Below are 17,954 nucleotides of genomic sequence, written 5' to 3' on the forward strand. Positions count from 1 at the left end.
GGCATCATTTAAAGTAGTATCTTATGCTCCTTTTATCTACCTTATTGACAGAAGAGTAAAACATATGGGTTAAACATAAATAAATAATAGAGGGAACAAATGTTAAAATAAATTTAGTAGATTGAAATGCTAGTGATCAATGAAAGGGAGGGGTAAGGGGTATGGTATGTATGAATTTTTTTTCTGTTTTCTTTTTATTTCCGTTTCTGAATTGATGCAAATGTTCTAAGAAAGTATCGTGATGATGAATATACAACTATGTGATGAAAAAGAAATAATAAAGTAACATTTTGTAGTGCCTTAGACAATCTCCAAGTTACTTGGACTGTTCTACTGAGCAAACTGTCTACCCTGATAGTATCCGATTGGCCAGAAAAACAACCTACAAATCTCTGCATGGGAGAAGGGGGTGAAGGTTGTGGCTATCTCCTGTAGACAATGGCATTCTACTTCACCTGCCTTCATTGGGTCAGCCAGCAGGCCAGTATTGGTTTCATACCTTCTGTGGGTCAGCCACACGTGCTCGGTCCCTGCCCTCATAGAGCATATACGCTAGGGCAGAGACAGACAATAAAAGAGGAAACAAAAAGAAACTTGGATTGCGACTGGGAGTTGAAAAGGACTGGACTAGAGAATAACATAAGGGGTGTGGCCCAGCTAGAAAGAGTAGCCAGAGAAGGCCTATCTGAGGAGACTTCAGGCGTGAGGAGGGTGTGTGGACACCTGTCGGTGGGAAGACGGGAAGGGAATCTCAGCTTATGCTGCTCAGACTTGGTTAAAATCTGGATTTGTAAGACTCGCCTCTAAGGGTATATAAAAAATTGTTGGATGTTAATAGGTATTCCACGAAAAAGGGCTGGAGGCTAAATAACTTTGGCAAGCCTTGTAGAACAGGTCACTTTACTACAGGACTTCTCAGAACCTTTAGTACATCAACATACATGGTGACTCCACTGGAGGGGGCTTTATTACACAGCATTTCTTAAACATTTCGACCATGTGGAGGAGCACATCAGCACATACTGACCTATAAAATACTGACACTTAAAAAATATATAACTATAGGATTTATGAAACATATGTCTAGCAGAGTTTCAAAAGCCTGTCCAATACTGTCACTTTGAGCAAAAATTACACCTAAGCCTCATCCCCGGCCCCGGCAGCCCAGTCCCATCCTTCAAGGGTGGATTTAACTGTGAAGCCAAGTTTGGTGAAGAAAGTACATGGTCAAACTGGGGAAAACCCCCGTTGTAAAGTTCTGAAAATAATGAGACTGATTTTTGTGTGTGTGTTGTTGTACAGAAGTTTTGGAAGTGATTTCCAAAGAGACTTAGAAAAACTTTTTGAACAAGGGACATCTTAGAGTAAATTCCTAATAATTTTCCAAGGTGACTACTCTGAAGAACATACTACCTTTATAATGAGAAATCCTGTATTTGTTTAAAAATGAGGTTTCAATTTTGGTATGATTCCAAAGTACAAGAGTCAGATTCTTCCTTCCTCGGCTGCTTGCGAGCACAGAGCTTGGTACTTAAAAACACGGTCGAACAGAGGAGTAGATGGATGGAAGGCTGTTGAGTGAATGGAAATGAGTTACTTTTCATCAGCTTGTGGTATTTTAGGGGCCACTGGCTTCAATATGTTATTACCCATTTCTAAGATAGAAGAGCCAGGACCGTAAAGATTAAATAGAAAGGCTTCCTCATCCTCTAACACTTGGAGGTTTCCTTCTCTCTACATGCAAGAGCCTGTTTGTTTTTGTTTTCTTACTTTTTGCCATAGAAATTGGCAAATTAGACAACATCTTCTTTAAAAATATTATGTGATCAGTATTTTTGTATCCTCTCCATAAGAATCCTCCAAGGTTGGTCATACTTTCAACCAATCAAAAGGAAATAAGCTCTAGGCTCCAACATGAAACTCAGCCTTATAGAGAGATACCCTCCGCAAAATTCGCCTTGACAGAAGAAATCTGGGGGTTGGCTAATTGAGAGTGTCAACATGCCCCACAGAACTGAAACAGAAAAACTGAGACGTGAACAGATTTAATAGCATTACTATAGTTGCTGATTGTAGCAACATGTACCCTGGTCTTGCTTGAATAACATTATTGCTGTCTTGATGTTAAGAAATTATCAAGGGGAACTTTTTAAAGTTGGGGAGGTGTGCCCTAACTGCCTTGCCCTCTGAGGGGCGCTTTCTGGAGCAGGTGGAGCCAGCCCTGCCCCCCCCCTCGCTCCTCCCCCCAGCCGGGGGGGGGGGGGCTTAAGAGGGAAAGGCAGTTAGGACAGTTGGGAAGTAGAAGGTACAGAAGGCAGAGAGTTGCTCAACACAAAGAACTTTCTGTTAACTCTACCGGCTTAAAATGAACTGGGCTGCCTTCGGAGGGTCTGAGTTCTTCATCCCAGGAGGCATTCAGATAGAAGCGAGATGCCCACTAAGCAGAAATATCACAGAATGGTATCAGGAGGGGCGTGGGAAGAGGGAAGGTTATGTGTGGTCATCTTTTTCACCCTGTGAAAGCGTTTCCCATAACCCAAATGCTTTCTCATTTGTCTCTTCTATCTCCAGGGGTAGAACAAAGTGTTTAATATGTTGTGTGCTGTTTCTGAAAGGGAAGCCCTGTATTACTTACCCTAGTATTGCCTTGTGATGGTAAGAATCTCCTGCAGACCTACTAAATTGGACTCTTTGGAGGTGGGGCCCAGGGGTATGCATTTTAATGTGTTTTGTAAGTGATTCTTAGGTACTAGTACTGAGTTTGGGAATCACTGGCTTATTGTTTAGAAGCACTTAAGAGCTTCAAATCCTCTCTCTCACTTAATCACTGGGTGGTCTTCGTTGTGCCACTTAAATCTCTGGGCCTTAGCTTCCTCATCTGTAAGATGTGGATAGAAATTTGCAGTAGCCTTACAGAGATTTTGTGAGATTAAATAAGATAACGGAAGTCAAGCACTTAGCGCCACATCAGCTGCTGTGATGAGCATCCCATTTCACAGTGATCTCCACGGATCGGAGATCAGTAGAGCTGGGGATGAAATGCAGATGCTTAACCCAATAGGCTAGTAGACTGTGCATCAGAATACCTGTGGTGTTTGTTTAAATGCTGGTCCCTGGGCCCCAACCCAGACATTCTGAATTTGTAGTAGGTTTGGGAAGAGCCCTAGGAATCAGTATTTTTGTTAAATTCCCTAAGTGTCCCTGATAGACATCAAAGTTCATAATACCACACGAACTGTTTTCTCATGGTCCAGCATAGTGGTTTTGTGTTTCAGACCTGTTTTCCACTCAGCTGCTGTATGACCTCAATCGAATTAGGCTTTCTCACCTCCATTTTCTCATCCATAGAAGGACTGGACTACCATTTCATAGGGTGATTTTTACAAATGAAGGCACATAAAGCAATTTAGAAAGAGCCTGGAATGTAGTAAGTGCTCAATAGATTTGAAGTTAAACACCAAACAAAATAAAGCCTCATGCCTCATTAATCTTAATAGGAAATATTTCTATTATGAAACCGATTTTGACTTAGCAAAAGTCCTGGTCTCTATTTTACATTCAGTGTCAGCTGAAGCACTAAATGTATCTTTTTAAAAACACAGTTCTTTGAGACTACAATTTATTAGGAAAAACAGACCGAATCGACCTGTGTTGGTGGCGCAGTTAGCAGTCATAAATATGTCCCCTGCTTGAGTTGCTGCAGAGAGGATAAACCAGTGCTGTGCCCTGGGATCTCATCTGGCTTGATCAAAAGAGATAAAGTACAAATGGAAAAATTTTCATCCCCCTTTCTGCTTTGCAAAGTATTTGACTTAACATTTTCTGTAGGAGGCAATTTTGGTTATTTTTACCTGCCTGATTGATGGCTGGCAAAAATGGAACTTTTGGTTTAATTCTGGATTTGAGGCAAGTCAAGGCTCCCAGGAGAGTTAACTCCTCTAGGCCGGGATAGGGAAGGCCCGGCCATCCTCAGGAAACCCCACCTGATAATGGAGCACGTGGGTCTTTCTCTCTTTGTGGCCCAGGTACCATTACTACGGCATTGCAGTGAAAGAAAGCTCTCAATATTATGATGTGATGTATTCCAAGAAAGGAGCCGCCTGGGTGAGCGAGACGGGGAAGAAAGAAGTGAGCAAACAGACAGTGGCATATTCACCCCGATCCAAACTCGGAACCCTGCTGCCAGAGTTTCCGAATGTCAAAGATCTAAACCTGCCAGCCAGTTTGCCTGAAGAGAAGGTAATCTCGCCTGAAGTGATTGTGGGGTGGCTCCTTTCCTCCCTCTTTCCCCCTCTCACATTTTTATTCCAAAACAGTGAGTTTAAAACACCAAGACAGGAATCTGAGTAGAGTCTGGGCTTTAGTTTCCAATGATGTATCCATGTTGGTTCATATCCATACTGGTACACAGATAAATGTACCCTAACCATGTAAGATTTTGACAATATGAGAAACTGGATGTGGAACACAGGGACACTCCCTATAGCATCTTCACAACTTTTCTATAAATACAAAGTTATTCTCAAGTGAAAAGCTCACTCTCTCTCCTTATCGGTCTGTCTCTCTCTATCTGTCATAGTCCCAAAGACAAAATTTTATAGGAATAGCGACTTTTTTTTTGGTCATAGGATATTTGAAACAAATTATTATTTAAAAAAAAAAAAACAACTGAAGGGCAGTTTCCCCTAGGGCATCACATCTCTGATGCACCCATCGGAATGCAGCCCAGGTCTCCAACAGGCACTGAGCCTCTCCTGTGTCTGCATATCAGCCCAGGAGTGGGGATGCAGTGAGAAATGAGACAGAGCATACAGTCAAGTAGGGAGACAAATGCTTGTTAAGTCAACTAAATTTTTATAAAACGCATGCTTGCTCTGAAACAATGAGAGTGACTTTTTATCTGTAAAGGATGCTTTAAATCTAAGAACTAGATAAATCTTTATTTTTTTTCCCAACAAACTTCCTGAACCGTGACTTTAAAATTGTTTGTTAAATGAAGCTGGAAATGAGGCAATTTTGCTAAGTAGATTTCAAAGAATTTCCAAATGTCTTTCTATGATTTGGGCAAAATCACCTCTTCTTATAAATATACATTGTTTTAACTTCTCAGTATCTTGGCTGATTAGGAGAATTTTACAAATTCTACTGAACACTACTATGTGCCAGGCACTGTGATAGATGCTGGATGTACAAGCATGAATACCATGTAATTTTTATTTGCCTGGAACCCACAGTCTCAGGGGATGAGAGAATAGGGACAGAGAGACAAACAGAAATTCTCAGTACCGCAGGGTTGGTGCTCTAACAGAGTAATGCTCCAGCACCATGGGTGCACAAAAGAGGCAGCTGAGGGTCAGAGAACACCACCTACTGAAAATGAATCTCGTTTGAGTCTCACATGAGTTAGGTAAATCCCACCCTCAAAAGGGAATAATTGACTTAAAACTGAAATTCACAGGTATTAATGTAAGCCTTTATTATTGATCCCTCCACCTCCCACAGGTATCTACCTTTATTATGATGTACAGAACACACTGTCAGAGAATACTGGACACTGTAATAAGAGCCAACTTTGATGAGGTAGGTCAACAACTGTTGAACTGTAATGCTCTGTATTAAATTATTATGATGCTAACTCTTATTTCATGAGTGCCTGCTAGGTGCCAGACCCTCTGGAAGCCCTTCTGCACATTAGCTCACTTAATCCTCATGGTGGTACCACGAAACAGGTACTATTATTCTCATTTTACATATCTTATATTTGAATAGCAATTGGCAAGGCCTTTCCCTTGATCTAATTTGTAAACTGTGTCTTGCCCAATTGGCATACTAGGAAGGCAATTTTGCCAGGGTATAATCACACCCAGGATTATTGATTCCTAGAAAATAAAGAACAGCTTTCTTATCTTTTGGCTTTAATTTTTTTTTCCCTACCTTCACCCATTTCTTGCTTTGGAAATGCAGTTATTCTCCATTCTAAAGGTCTGGTGCACATTTCCACCAAATCCTATCAGTCATAGGGCCATGTTTGAGTACAATCAAGGTAAGAAGTCTGTTCCATTCTTGTTTTTAAAATATTACATTTGAAGAATCGAGAAGAGGAAATGAGATAGGATTGAAGCCTAAGAAATGATTGAAGCACCTGTTATATAATCAGAGAGCAAAGCAAATCCTCTTGCCTAAATGCCATCTAAAAGAGCCTTCCAGAAGGATGGCAAGAAACCACACATTTCACCAGTAAATCAGCCACCTTTTTGCTTAAAGAAAAAGCCTTTCAGGCTATAAAACAAGCTGAGATCATATGTGGACATTGAATTTGAAGGAAGATAATAAGGCTTTAAAAGGGCTATAAAAAGCAGAAGTGATTGGTGGGAAAGATCCCGGGGATTCCAGTTGTGTGTAAAGGGGAGGGGGGGAGGTTGCTGTTGGCAGGTAGAGGGGTAAAAAATGACGTTACAAAATGTACTTCTCTCTCATATTTTTCCACCTTACTGCCGCTGCAGGAAAACTGTTGAGCCTTTCCCTGTATCGGATGTCTTCCTTGGATGTTCCCCTGTTAACCCTGTGTAGCTGTGGTTGTGGGATAGCTGACCCATGGTTCATAGACTCAGCTCCGGGAGGAACAGCAGTGTGTTGGTAGAGAAGTACTATGCTTCCTTCCTTTGATTTGTTTTCTTTTTTAGAAATTATTGATAATCACATAGATAGTTTTTTTTTTCATGGATAGTTTACTGATTTATAAATAGCCTTATATAAGTTCAGGTCAAGTTCTATCATCAAATAAATTTGTTGCAAACTTATAAAAGCATTAAAAATATTCATAGCTTTTGATTCTGCCAGGCATCTTTCCAAATTATTTGTGTCAATTTACAATCCCATAAGCAGCAGATGAGAGAAACATATTGTTGCACATCCATATCAACACTTGATATTTTCAGATTTTTAATTTTTGGCCAGTCTATGTGTGAGAAATAGCATCTCATTGGGGCTAAAGATTGTATTTTCCAAAGTATTAAGAGATTGAGCATCTTTCCATATGGTTTTCTTAAGTTTCTTCTTCTGTTTCTATGACACTTTTCCATTCCCATTGCCCATTTCTTTTATATTGTTGGTCTTTTTTTGTTTTTATTTTTGTGTATTTTGTAGATGTTCTTTCTAAAATATATCATGGTCACTAATCACTTGTTAGTATATATATTGCAGATATCTTCTCCCATTGTGTGGCTTGTCATCTCCCTTTTTTGTAGATGACTGGTGATGCACAAAGAATTTTAATGTTTGTATAGTCTATTTTATCAAAGTATTCCTCAAAGGTTTGTGTTTTTTATGCCTTTGTTTAAGAAATATTTTGCAATGCCAACATCATATGGCTAATTTCAACATTTTCTTTCAAAATCATAAAACTACCTTTTTACATATTTAACTACCTAAAACATACTCTTAGTTTTGTCTTTGTCATGATGCATAGTTACTCACTTACGTATTTTCAAAAAAGTAAAGTTATGCCAGGACTATTTATTAAATACCAACCCACTGATTTATAAAGTCTCTTTGCATATATATACATACATATAATGTCTACTTTTTGGTTCTCCATTCTGCTCCATTTATTTGTTTATCTAGTTCTTCAAAAAGACAAAACCTTCTTAATCCATGTGAATTATAAATGTGTTTGATATTTAGTATCATTTGTCTGTCACCTTGAATACAGTTTTTTATGTGACATTTGTAATATATATTTTAAGCAGTTTTATTGAAATATTCACATTCTATACAGTCTGTCAAAAGTGTACATCAATGGCTCTCAGTATCATCACAGAGTTATATATTTATCACCACAATCAATTTTAGAACATTTTCATTACTCCAGAAAGAAAAAAACTCTACCTCTATATTCCCCTTTTGTTCACATTCAGCATTGGTGTGACACCCTTGCTACAAATGATGAAAGAATATTAAAACATTATTGTTAACTATAGTCCATAGTTTGCATTAGGTTATACAGTCCCATGTTTTATCCTCTAGCTTTCTTTCTGGTGACAAATTATGACCCTCAACTTCCCCTTTCAACCACATTCATGCACAGTTCAGCGCTGTTAATTATACTCACAATAATGTCTGCCATCACCTTTATCCATTTCCAAACACAATCAACCTAACTAGGAATTCTGTAAAAATTCTCTATGCTCATTCTGTCTTATGGTAACCTATATTCAAGATTCTAACTCTGTGAGTTTGTTTACTGTTATTAGTTTATATTAGTGAGATTATACAATATTTGCCCTTTTATGTCTGGCTTATTTCACTTAATGTCCTCAAGGTCCATCCATGTTGTCGCATACATCAGGTCTTCATTCCTTCTTATGGTTGAATAATATTCTATTGTATGTATATACACATTTTGTTTATCCATTCATCAGTTTATGGACACTTGGGTTACTTCCATATTTTGGCAGTTGTGAATGTCATTATGAACATTAGTGAGCAAATGTCTGTTTGAGCCCTGACTTTTGCTACCTCTGGATAAATACCTGGTAGAAAGATTGCTGCATCTATATGGCAATTCTATACTTAGCTTCCAGAGGAACTACCAAACTGTCTTCCATGGTGGCTGCACCATTTTATATTCCCACCAGCAGTTAATGAATGCTCCTATTTCTCCACATCCTCTCCAACACTTGTAGTTTTCTGGTTTTTAATAGTGGCCATTCCAATAGGTGTAAATGATATCTCATTGATTTGTACTTCCTTAATAGCTAGTGATATTGAGCATCTTTTCATGTGCTTTTTAGCCATTTGTATTTTCTCTTTGGAAAAATGTCTATTCATGTCTTTTGTCCATTTTTTAATCGGGTTGTCTTTTTTATTATTGAGTTGTAGGATTTCTTTATATCGTGGATATTAAACCCTCATCAAGTACATGGTTTCCAAATATTTTCTCCCAGTAAGTAGGCTGCTTTTTCACTTTGTTTACAAAGTCCTTTGAAGCACAAAGGTTTTCAATTTTGAGGAGATCCTATTTAACTATTTTTTCTTTCATTGTTTGTGCTTTAGATATAAAGTCTAATAAACCATTGCCTACCCCAAGATCTTGAAAATGTTTCCCTACATTTTCTTCTAGGAGTTTTATGGTCCTGTTTCTTATATTTAGGTCTTTGATCCATTTTGAATTAATTTCTGTATAAGGTATGAGATAGGGGTCTTCTTTCATTCTTTTGAATGTGGATATTCAGTTGTCTCAGCACCATTTGTTGAAGAGATTATTTTGTCCCGGTTGAGTGGAACTTTCCTTGAATTTTATCCACTAGATATCTAAAATGTCTTTTAAATTTTCCCAAATCCCTTGAACCACCATTTAAATGGAATTTTGTTTTGTTCAAGAAAGAAAAATCACTGTTTTATAACTGTGGTTGACTACTATCTTGATTTCTAAAGGTCAGTGAGATCAGAGCAAATTATGGTTAAGACATTGCTGGCAACTGTAACAAATAAACCCCAAATTTTAACACAGTAAAAGTTTATTTTTCACTCACTTCACAATCCAGTGTAGATCCTCTTGGTTGGAAGGCTGGCCACTGGGGGTGGTTCAGAGATTCAGGCTTCTACTATTTTATAGCTGTACCCTCCTCTAGGGGGTTGGATCCCCTTTGTTCAACTGGTGGTAGGGAAAAAGGATTACAGGGAAGGCATACTCATTTCTTAACCTTGTCAACCCAGAAATTATACTGATCACTTTTGCCCACATTCCATTGGCAAGAACTTGTCCCGTGCCCCACCTTGATGCAAGGGGGTCTGGGAAATGTGATTCCTCAATAGGCAGCAATTCTCTGCTGCAGCATACACCACCATGGAAGGAGAGTTCAGATCTCTGGTGGACAGCTGTCCTTCTCTGCCTGTATTACTAACAAAACCCATGATGGCCTCCCTTACATTCATATATAGCTTTCTTTAATCTCAAAACTCACTCCCATCATGTCATTCCATTTAATTCCAACACTTATTGAACACATGCTGTTCTGGAGCCCAGGAAAAGGGAGATAACTGAGACACAGTCCAGAAGAAGAAAAAGGCATGCAAGTCAGCGATTAGAATGCAGAATATATGGTAGAGGTCCAGAAAACTTGTGAGGGGCAAAGTGCTCTTGTGGAAAAAGTGCCAGACTCAGAGTCCCAAGGTTGGATTCAAAATCTGGCTCTGCTGTCAGTGCTTTGATTCCTCATCCTACAGATGAAGCTAAAAAATATCATCCCTGATTGTGTAGTTTTCAGGATTACTAGAAGGCTAAAATGAGACAATATCTGATAAAAACTCTCAGTAAAGTGCAAAAGATCATACAACTGCTTGCTCTTATCAGATACATCAACCAGAGAGGTTTAGAGGTTTACCCAAGGTCCCGCAGTAGTTATAGCCAAAGTGATGACCAGATCTTTTGTCACTCACTCCTCTAATTCAGTGTTCTCTTCACTCCCCCTGGCAGAGTTAGTTGTTATTTTTAAGAGTTCATGTTCTAGTTTGCTAGTTGCTGGAATACAATATATCAGAAACAGAATGGCTTCTAAAAAGGGAATTTAATAAGTTGCTAGTTTACATTTCTAAGGCTGAGAAAATATCCCATTTAAACAAGTCTATAGAAATGTCCAATCAAAGGCATCCAGGGAAAGATGCCTTGGTTTAAGAAGGCCGATGAAGTTCTGGGTTTCTCTCTCAAGTGAGAAGGCACATGGTGAACACAATCAGGGTTCCTCTCTCATCTGGAAAGGCACATGGTGAATACAGTCAGGGTTCCTCTCTCATCTGGAAGGGCATGTGGCAAACACGATGTCATCTGCTAGCTTTCTCTCCTGGCTTCCTGTTTCATGAAGCTCTCCGGGAGGCATTTTCCTTCTTCATCTCCAAAGGTTGCTGGCTGCTGAACTCTGCTTCTCATGGCTATTTGTTCTGCTCTGCTCTCTCTGAATCTCCTTTATTCTCCAAAATGTTTCCTCTTTTATAGGACTCCAGAAACTTAACAAGAACCATCCAAATGGGTGGAGACATGTCGTCACCTAATCCAGTTTGACAACCACTCTTGATTAAATCACATCTCCAGGGAGATGATCTGATTACAGTTTCAAACATACAATATTGAATAGAGATTATTTTACCTTTATGAAATGGGATTTTGATTAAAACATGGCTTTGCTAGGGTACATACATCCTTTCAAACCAGCACAGCACATCAAGATGGGCATCACCCAACCAGGGGGATATTTCACCTCTGATGAGCATGAATTTCTCCTACAGCTGAGAAAAATTATTGGTAATTGTATGGTGGGTGCATATGGGACACCTTGACTTTATAGTTTGTTTCAAATATTCAAGATTTTTAATATCCATTGAGGCTACAACTTATGCTCATATCACAATCTCAATTTATTTTATTTGTTTGTTCATTGTTTCTGTCCCACCACCACAATGTAAGCCCTTGAGGTCAGGGAACTTGCCTTTCTTATTCATTACTGTCTTCTTGCCATACATGCTATTTGGCTCTCAGTTACAGTGGATGGATGGATAATGGATGGATGGATATAAAAATGCCACTGACGTAGTATTGTCAAGCAAGCACTAAGATCTCAAGCCTACATGCAAGGGACTCCCTACAAAGCCTTCTTGGGCCCCATTATGCAAAGAGCTAGAGCGTCAAATAGCCCTGTGTTTGATTTCCTAGTCCATCACTTAGTAGCCGGTGACCTTGAGCAAGTTCCTTGAGCAAGTTACTCTGTGAGCTTCAGTTTCTTTTGCTGTAAAATTAAGACAATAATTATACCTACTTCATCATAAAATTGTGATAATAACATGAAATTGTATATATAAAATGTCTGGTTTTATACTCAGAATGTAAGTGGTTGCTATTATTTTACTGAGATCCTTCTGATACTATAGCAATTAAATACCTCCGATTGGAAATCATCAGCTATGTTTCCCCAAAGTTCCAATACATTAGAAATGAACCTAACATGAACATGGAAAAGAAAAAGAAAATTTGCTTAGATATTCTTAAGGAAATCATCTCCTTAAGAATATCTCCAATACTTCATTGAGTCCATAGAAAAGGGACTGAGGGTTCAGAGGATTGAAGCAGATAAACCAGGAAAACTTATTTTAAATAATTTTCCCTCATTTACCAGTGATTCTTTCACCACTTATACTTGCAAGGAGTAGGGAGAACTCATCACAATTCTCCTGTCTAATAATAGCTTTCCATTTATTAAATGCCTACACAATGCCAGGGATTTTACAAAATGTTTTATTTCATCCTAACAATAGGTAGGCATCTCCATTTTATAAAGGCTGATAACTGTCACGTTTATATAGTTAGTCCTGAGCTCCAGATATATTTGACTCTGCGTCTTATGTAACCTGGCAAAATCAGAGCTCTTAATTTTCTACCCCAAATCTGTTTGCTCAGGGTTTAAATTGCCACCACCATGTACCTGATTTTCAAGCCACAAACCTTAATTTTTCTCTTTTGCTCATCCTCCAGGCCCAGTCCCTTGGGAAGTCCTGTTAGCACTACATTCTGAATATAAACTATTTTGCAGTTGTCAGGGCCAGGATTCAAATGAACATCTAAACTACAAGTCTTAGCTCTTGAGCTTTACACGGTTCTCCCTGCTTCCTTGTCCCTCTCACCCTGAGAAACCAGTGCAATTGAACATCAAATGATCTAAAATGCAGAGAGGAGGAGAAGAGGTTGGAAGTGGATAACATACCCTCTTAAAACACTGCTCTGGAGATGGAGGGCTGATCGGGGCTCTCTGTACAGCCTGTGAAACAGATTTTTCACAGATTTGTTTTAATGCTCACAGCTGCTGATCTTTTCCAGACTTTCTGCTAGAAATTAACTGCTCATATCACAAGGCCATATGCACAGACATCTAAGTAAGGCAAATGAATTCAGAATCTACCAAATATTAGTTATCCATAGTGCGGATGTTCTATTTAGAGTTGAAAGAGCAGGCAGGGGTTCCAGGGTCCAGCCCAAGGCCCATGCTGAGGGGCAGGCTGGGGGCAGGAGACTGCAGAGAGTGCCTCTGGAGGGCTAGCTCCTTGTGCAGGAGCTGTGGCCATCTCAAGGTGCAGACCAGGCCATTAATCAGCTATCAGGAGTCCCAAAGATAGAACGGGAGTCTTGACAGACTGGAAGAGCCACAGTGCAGATCTTGGCTGGGTGACATTATGAAACTTGGGCAAGAGTGTTTCAAACTCTTGGGGCAGTTCACTGATTTCTTGCTCCTATTGATGGTAGTCCTCTATAATATAATAAGAATTATAACAAGAATTATTATTGCTATAACTAATTTGTGTTAAGCATTACTACTTGCCAAGCATTATAGTAACTTCTTTTTAGGAGTTTTTACCAAAACCTAAGAAATAAATACTACTTTTATCCCCACTTCCCAGATAAGGAAACTGAGGCTTAAAGATGTTACACTCCTAGTTGGTAGCAGAGCCAGGACCGAAACACAGGCAGTGCTCACTCACCTGGCTTTTCATTGTTTTAATCTTCTAACTGGAGGAAAACTTTGCATTGTTTTCACTTCCATGGAATAAACAGAACAGTGACTTAAGTTTCACAACTTCCAGGACTGAATTCATTCAATACTTTGATCATGTTTTTGGCGATGACCACTTCTCCCCTGGGAAGTCAGAGGGGCATGCTCCCCGACCCCTACCCCATCCCCCAGGCCTGTTCCACCCAGCGTTTACCTTGGGAAACGTGGGCAGGCAGTGGGCGTGAAGGCAGCCTTTCCATGGAGGCTGAGATCAGATCACCTGCTGGGCCAGGGTAGGTCCCAGCTCCTAGAGGTAGCCTGGTCGGGAGAAAAGCAAGATCCTGTTCCTGGGAGGCACCTGAAGGACTCTAACTAGGGCAGGGGACAAAAGCCAGGAAGGTGGTAGCAGCCCAGGGAGAGACGGGGGCTTCGGAATGGGGGAGAGCCCCGTTTACAACAGGAGAGCAATTCAGCCCCAAGACTGATCAGTGGAAGGATCCAGGCAGACGCGGGCTCTCTCTCTCTTCCCTGACTTACTATCTGGCTTTAGAGAAAGAATATGTTATGTCCACACTAGTTTTATTAGAACCTATGCAAATTACCTGGCATAGGAAACATAAAAATAAATCTAATGGCAGTAATGGGCCCACCTCCAAAGTATCAAACTATAAGGATACGATTTTCTCTGAGGCAGGGCTGATTTGGGGACCTAGAGATGGGGCTGATGTGACATATGGGGTTCAAGTGAGCCCATCTGAAGGGGAAAAGAGGTGTATACAGTTGGGGCACCGAGCTGGGCATATTAGAATTCAGTTATTTGCTCCTCAGCTTCAAGGTGGGCCGTTCTCCTCAATGTTATCTGAATTCTAGATATTTTTCAATGTTTTTATATATACCAATGAACCGTCTTCTACTATTTCTCTTCACTTCACTTGTCCTTCCCATCCAACCCCCAACCTGCTTTCTCCCCCACCTCCAACTCACATTGTAAAAGAAACAGGCATGAGGGAGCCATCAAGGAGTTCTCTGCTCTGGACATTCACTCTGCCATTTGTTCACCAGCAACACAACTGGAGGTCATCATATATCATCACATTGATACAAGAGCTCCACTGACTGAGTGTCTGCTATATTTCTGTCCTGTGCTATGGACTGGGGATTAAAAAAAGAACTAATTGGGTGGTGCACCTGTGGCACAGTGGCAGCGTTCTCACCTGCTGGGCCAGAGACACAGGTTTAATTCCCGGAGCCTGCCCATGTGAAAAAATTTTTTTAAAAAAACTTTAAAAAAAGGACTAATCACACACACTTTGTGTGTCCACATAGCTTACTGCCCAGATATCACCATTCTGCGTCCCATAATGGCCCCGACCAGCCAGGCCCCTTGGGAAGACAGAGGAATTTAGCTATGCCCTTGAACTTTACCCAGTTCTCGATGCACAATTTTGAACCAGGAGAATTCTGTTTGTGGGGCCTCCTCTCCCTCCTGGAGACACTCCTTTCACTTACAACTCATAGTTCGTTTCCTTCCTTCCCAGAACATCAGGGGCCCCTGAGTCTCCCATGGACTCACAGGATACCGAGTACCAGTGCTCTGATGTTTAAACAACAGTACCCACCCTTCTTTCGTAAAGGTCTCCCAGATCACAGTAGGCAGAGAAGGGGCCAAAGGGCTGTTCCTCTCTATCAGGACAGAGGAGACCTGGGGCGTCCAGGCAGCATGGTTATCTAGCAGTGGGCATGCACATGGATGGGCAGGGGGTGGGCTTCAGGGGAGGAGGAACGTCCAAGGCCTCCTAAGCCACACCAGGCTGGGGACCACTTCCGCCACCTCAGGGCCAGTGATTGGCAGCACTGCAGAATGGGCTGCCCTGGCTGAGTCCCCAGGCTCTGCTGGGAGGGCCCTGCGTAACCTCACGGCTTTTCTCCTCTCTGTGGATCCATACAGGTTCAAAGTTTCCTTCTGCACTTTTGGCAAGGGATGCCGCCCCACATGCTGCCCGTGCTGGGCTCCTCCACGGTGGTGAACATTGTCGGCGTGTGTGACTCCATCCTCTACAAAGCTATCTCCGGGGTGCTGATGCCCACGGTGCTGCAGGCATTACCTGACAGGTGGGCACGCTGGTTCCCATATCCCCTCAGGCCTGGTCCCTACTTTTATAGTTCCAACTTCTCTTTAATGTATTAATCATGTACTACCTGGGGTTTCCTTTATAAAGGCTATTAATGTTGGACTTGTAAAGGTAAGTTGAATTTGAACCATGCAAATGGTTCAGAATACAAAAGGTATAATATGATAAACACTGAAAAGCCTCCCTCCTGTTTCTGTTCCCCAGACTCCCAGAGGCATCAAATATAATCAATTTCTTAGGGGTCCATCTAGATGCATATAATACTCTTTCTCTTTTAATACGGAAATGATGCTACACATTATATATATTGTTCTGTACGTTGCTCAAAACAAAAAAACAACTTATATATTGGAGAGGGTGTTGGAAAGCTCCCTCCAGAGAGAGGCACTCTGTACTCTGTACTCTGCTCCACTGTCTTCTGCCCTGAAGACAGTGACTTTCTCACTGGGCTCCCCTACAGTTAGAAAACTGGATCTACCAATGGGGAGCTCATTGGGAGATCAGAGGGAGTAAGGGCTGAGGGTGAAGTTAGGGGATTGACTCCCTGGTTCCCTCCACGTGAGGTCAGTCCGGCTGGCTACGTCCCTCCAAGGGGCTCTGCTTGCTTCCCGGCAGCAGGCTTCCAGTTTATCTTTTGGGCACGGGGTTGGATAATAGCCAGCTGTTCCTAGACCCAGGTTGCAGCCTTCTCCCTTATAAATAAATCCTCCTATTTTGAATGTGATCTGTTTCCTGCTGGAACTGTTACAGAGAGCATTCCATGTTGGTCCACAAAGAGCCTTTTCCCTCTTTTGTAAACACCAGTATATAGTGTTCCACTGTGTTGAACCTAACCAGTTCTCTTGATGTTTCCAGGCTTGTGCTACTATAAACAATGCTGTGATGAATGATGTTGCACATACATTGTTTTATACGGTGGAGTATATGTGTAGGGTAAATTCCTGGTAGCTGAATTCCTAGGTCAAAGGATCCATAACTTAATGTTTTCTCAGTGAAACTATAATTGGCATTTCGCTTATTTTGAATGAAGTTGAATATCTCTTCATATATCTAAGAGTCGCTTATATTTTCTTCCTGTGAACTCTGTTATTGTCCTTTGCCCATTTTTCTACTTGGTGGGTTGATTTTTACTTTCATTGATTTTTAGGAGCATTTATTAGAGATGTTAACCTTTATCTGTGATAGGAATTGCAAATATTTTCTCTTTGTCTTTGCCATAAAAAAAATATTTCATATTTATGTAGTTGAATTGATTGGTCCTTGTTTTTATATCCTCTAGATTTGTATCACAGCTTAAAAAACCCCACTTCAATTATAAAATAATTTCCCTGTGCTTTACTCCAATAACTTTATGGTTTGATTTTTTAGTTTCGAATTGTTGCTTAATTTTGAAATTTATCCTGGTATTGGATGTGAACTGTAATTTCATACTTTTCCCAGCAGCTATCCTATTGTCCCAACATCATATATATTCATTATTCCATCTTTCCTTCACAGATTTGACATGCCTCTTTTGTTATATACTCAATTTTGTATGTATTTAGAACTATTTACGGGCATCCTATCCAGCATATAACACTGATATTTCTGTCTATTTATGTTCCAGGATCAATCTGTTTTAAGTTTTGTACTTTTAAACATATTTTAATATCTAGGAAGGTTTGCCCCTCCTCAGAACTTTTCTTTTTTTTTTTTTAGGATTTTCCTGTTATTACCACTTATTTGTTTTCCCATATGAACTACATTAGCATCAGTTAGTCATTTAAATATACATATATGTGTACATCTGTCTATCTATCATCTTATTTTTATTGGCATTATGTTATATATATAGGTCAATTTAAGGGAATTATATCTTTATGATATTTAGAATTCCTAATCCAGAACCCTTTGATTTATTCTGATGTACTTTTGTGGCTCTCAGGAAAAAAAAATTGAATCATTGAATACATACTATCAAGAACAAGTATATGATGAGTTAAATAAAAAGGTACTCAAATGCATCTCAATTTTAATAAGTTTTTCTATATATATACAAAATAGAACTAAAAGTAAATTGAAGTCAGCAAGGCATTCAAACTGTACAAATTCCTTATAGACTACTGGTATCAATGTAGGGAGGAAAGATTCAAGAAGGAAAAAGGCAACTTATATCACAGGATTCATTGGTCATCAAAAGCTATAACCTGCCATAGCATAGAGTAGTTTTCACTGTGCAGAGTGCTCCTGAAGTTACTGGCAAGAAAAAAAAAAACTATTAGAATGACTTTTGCGATTAAATTGGCTC

At 40.0% G+C, this 17,954-nt stretch overlaps 1 protein-coding gene across 3 annotated transcripts in view; it reads left to right on the forward strand.

Annotated features, from left to right (window-relative positions):
* The window catches only part of RFX4 (regulatory factor X4), a 141,858-nt gene that overhangs the window by 64,603 nt on the left and 59,301 nt on the right, over positions 1-17,954 (forward strand). For 2 of the 3 annotated variants that reach the window (XM_077168611.1, XM_077168612.1), the window contains exons 1-4: positions 2,292-2,460; positions 4,026-4,239; positions 5,503-5,580; positions 15,484-15,647. In XM_077168611.1, the coding sequence (XP_077024726.1) occupies positions 2,366-2,460; positions 4,026-4,239; positions 5,503-5,580; positions 15,484-15,647 (551 nt within the window). In that variant the 5' untranslated portion in view covers positions 2,292-2,365. Of the gene's footprint in view, positions 1-2,291; positions 2,461-4,025; positions 4,240-5,502; positions 5,581-15,483; positions 15,648-17,954 lie in introns of those variants that run through there. The other variant, XM_077168613.1, reaches the window with a different exon arrangement.

Source organism: Tamandua tetradactyla, chromosome 7, assembly GCF_023851605.1.
Source record: "Tamandua tetradactyla isolate mTamTet1 chromosome 7, mTamTet1.pri, whole genome shotgun sequence".
In the NCBI taxonomy this organism is placed as follows: domain Eukaryota; kingdom Metazoa; phylum Chordata; class Mammalia; order Pilosa; family Myrmecophagidae; genus Tamandua; species Tamandua tetradactyla.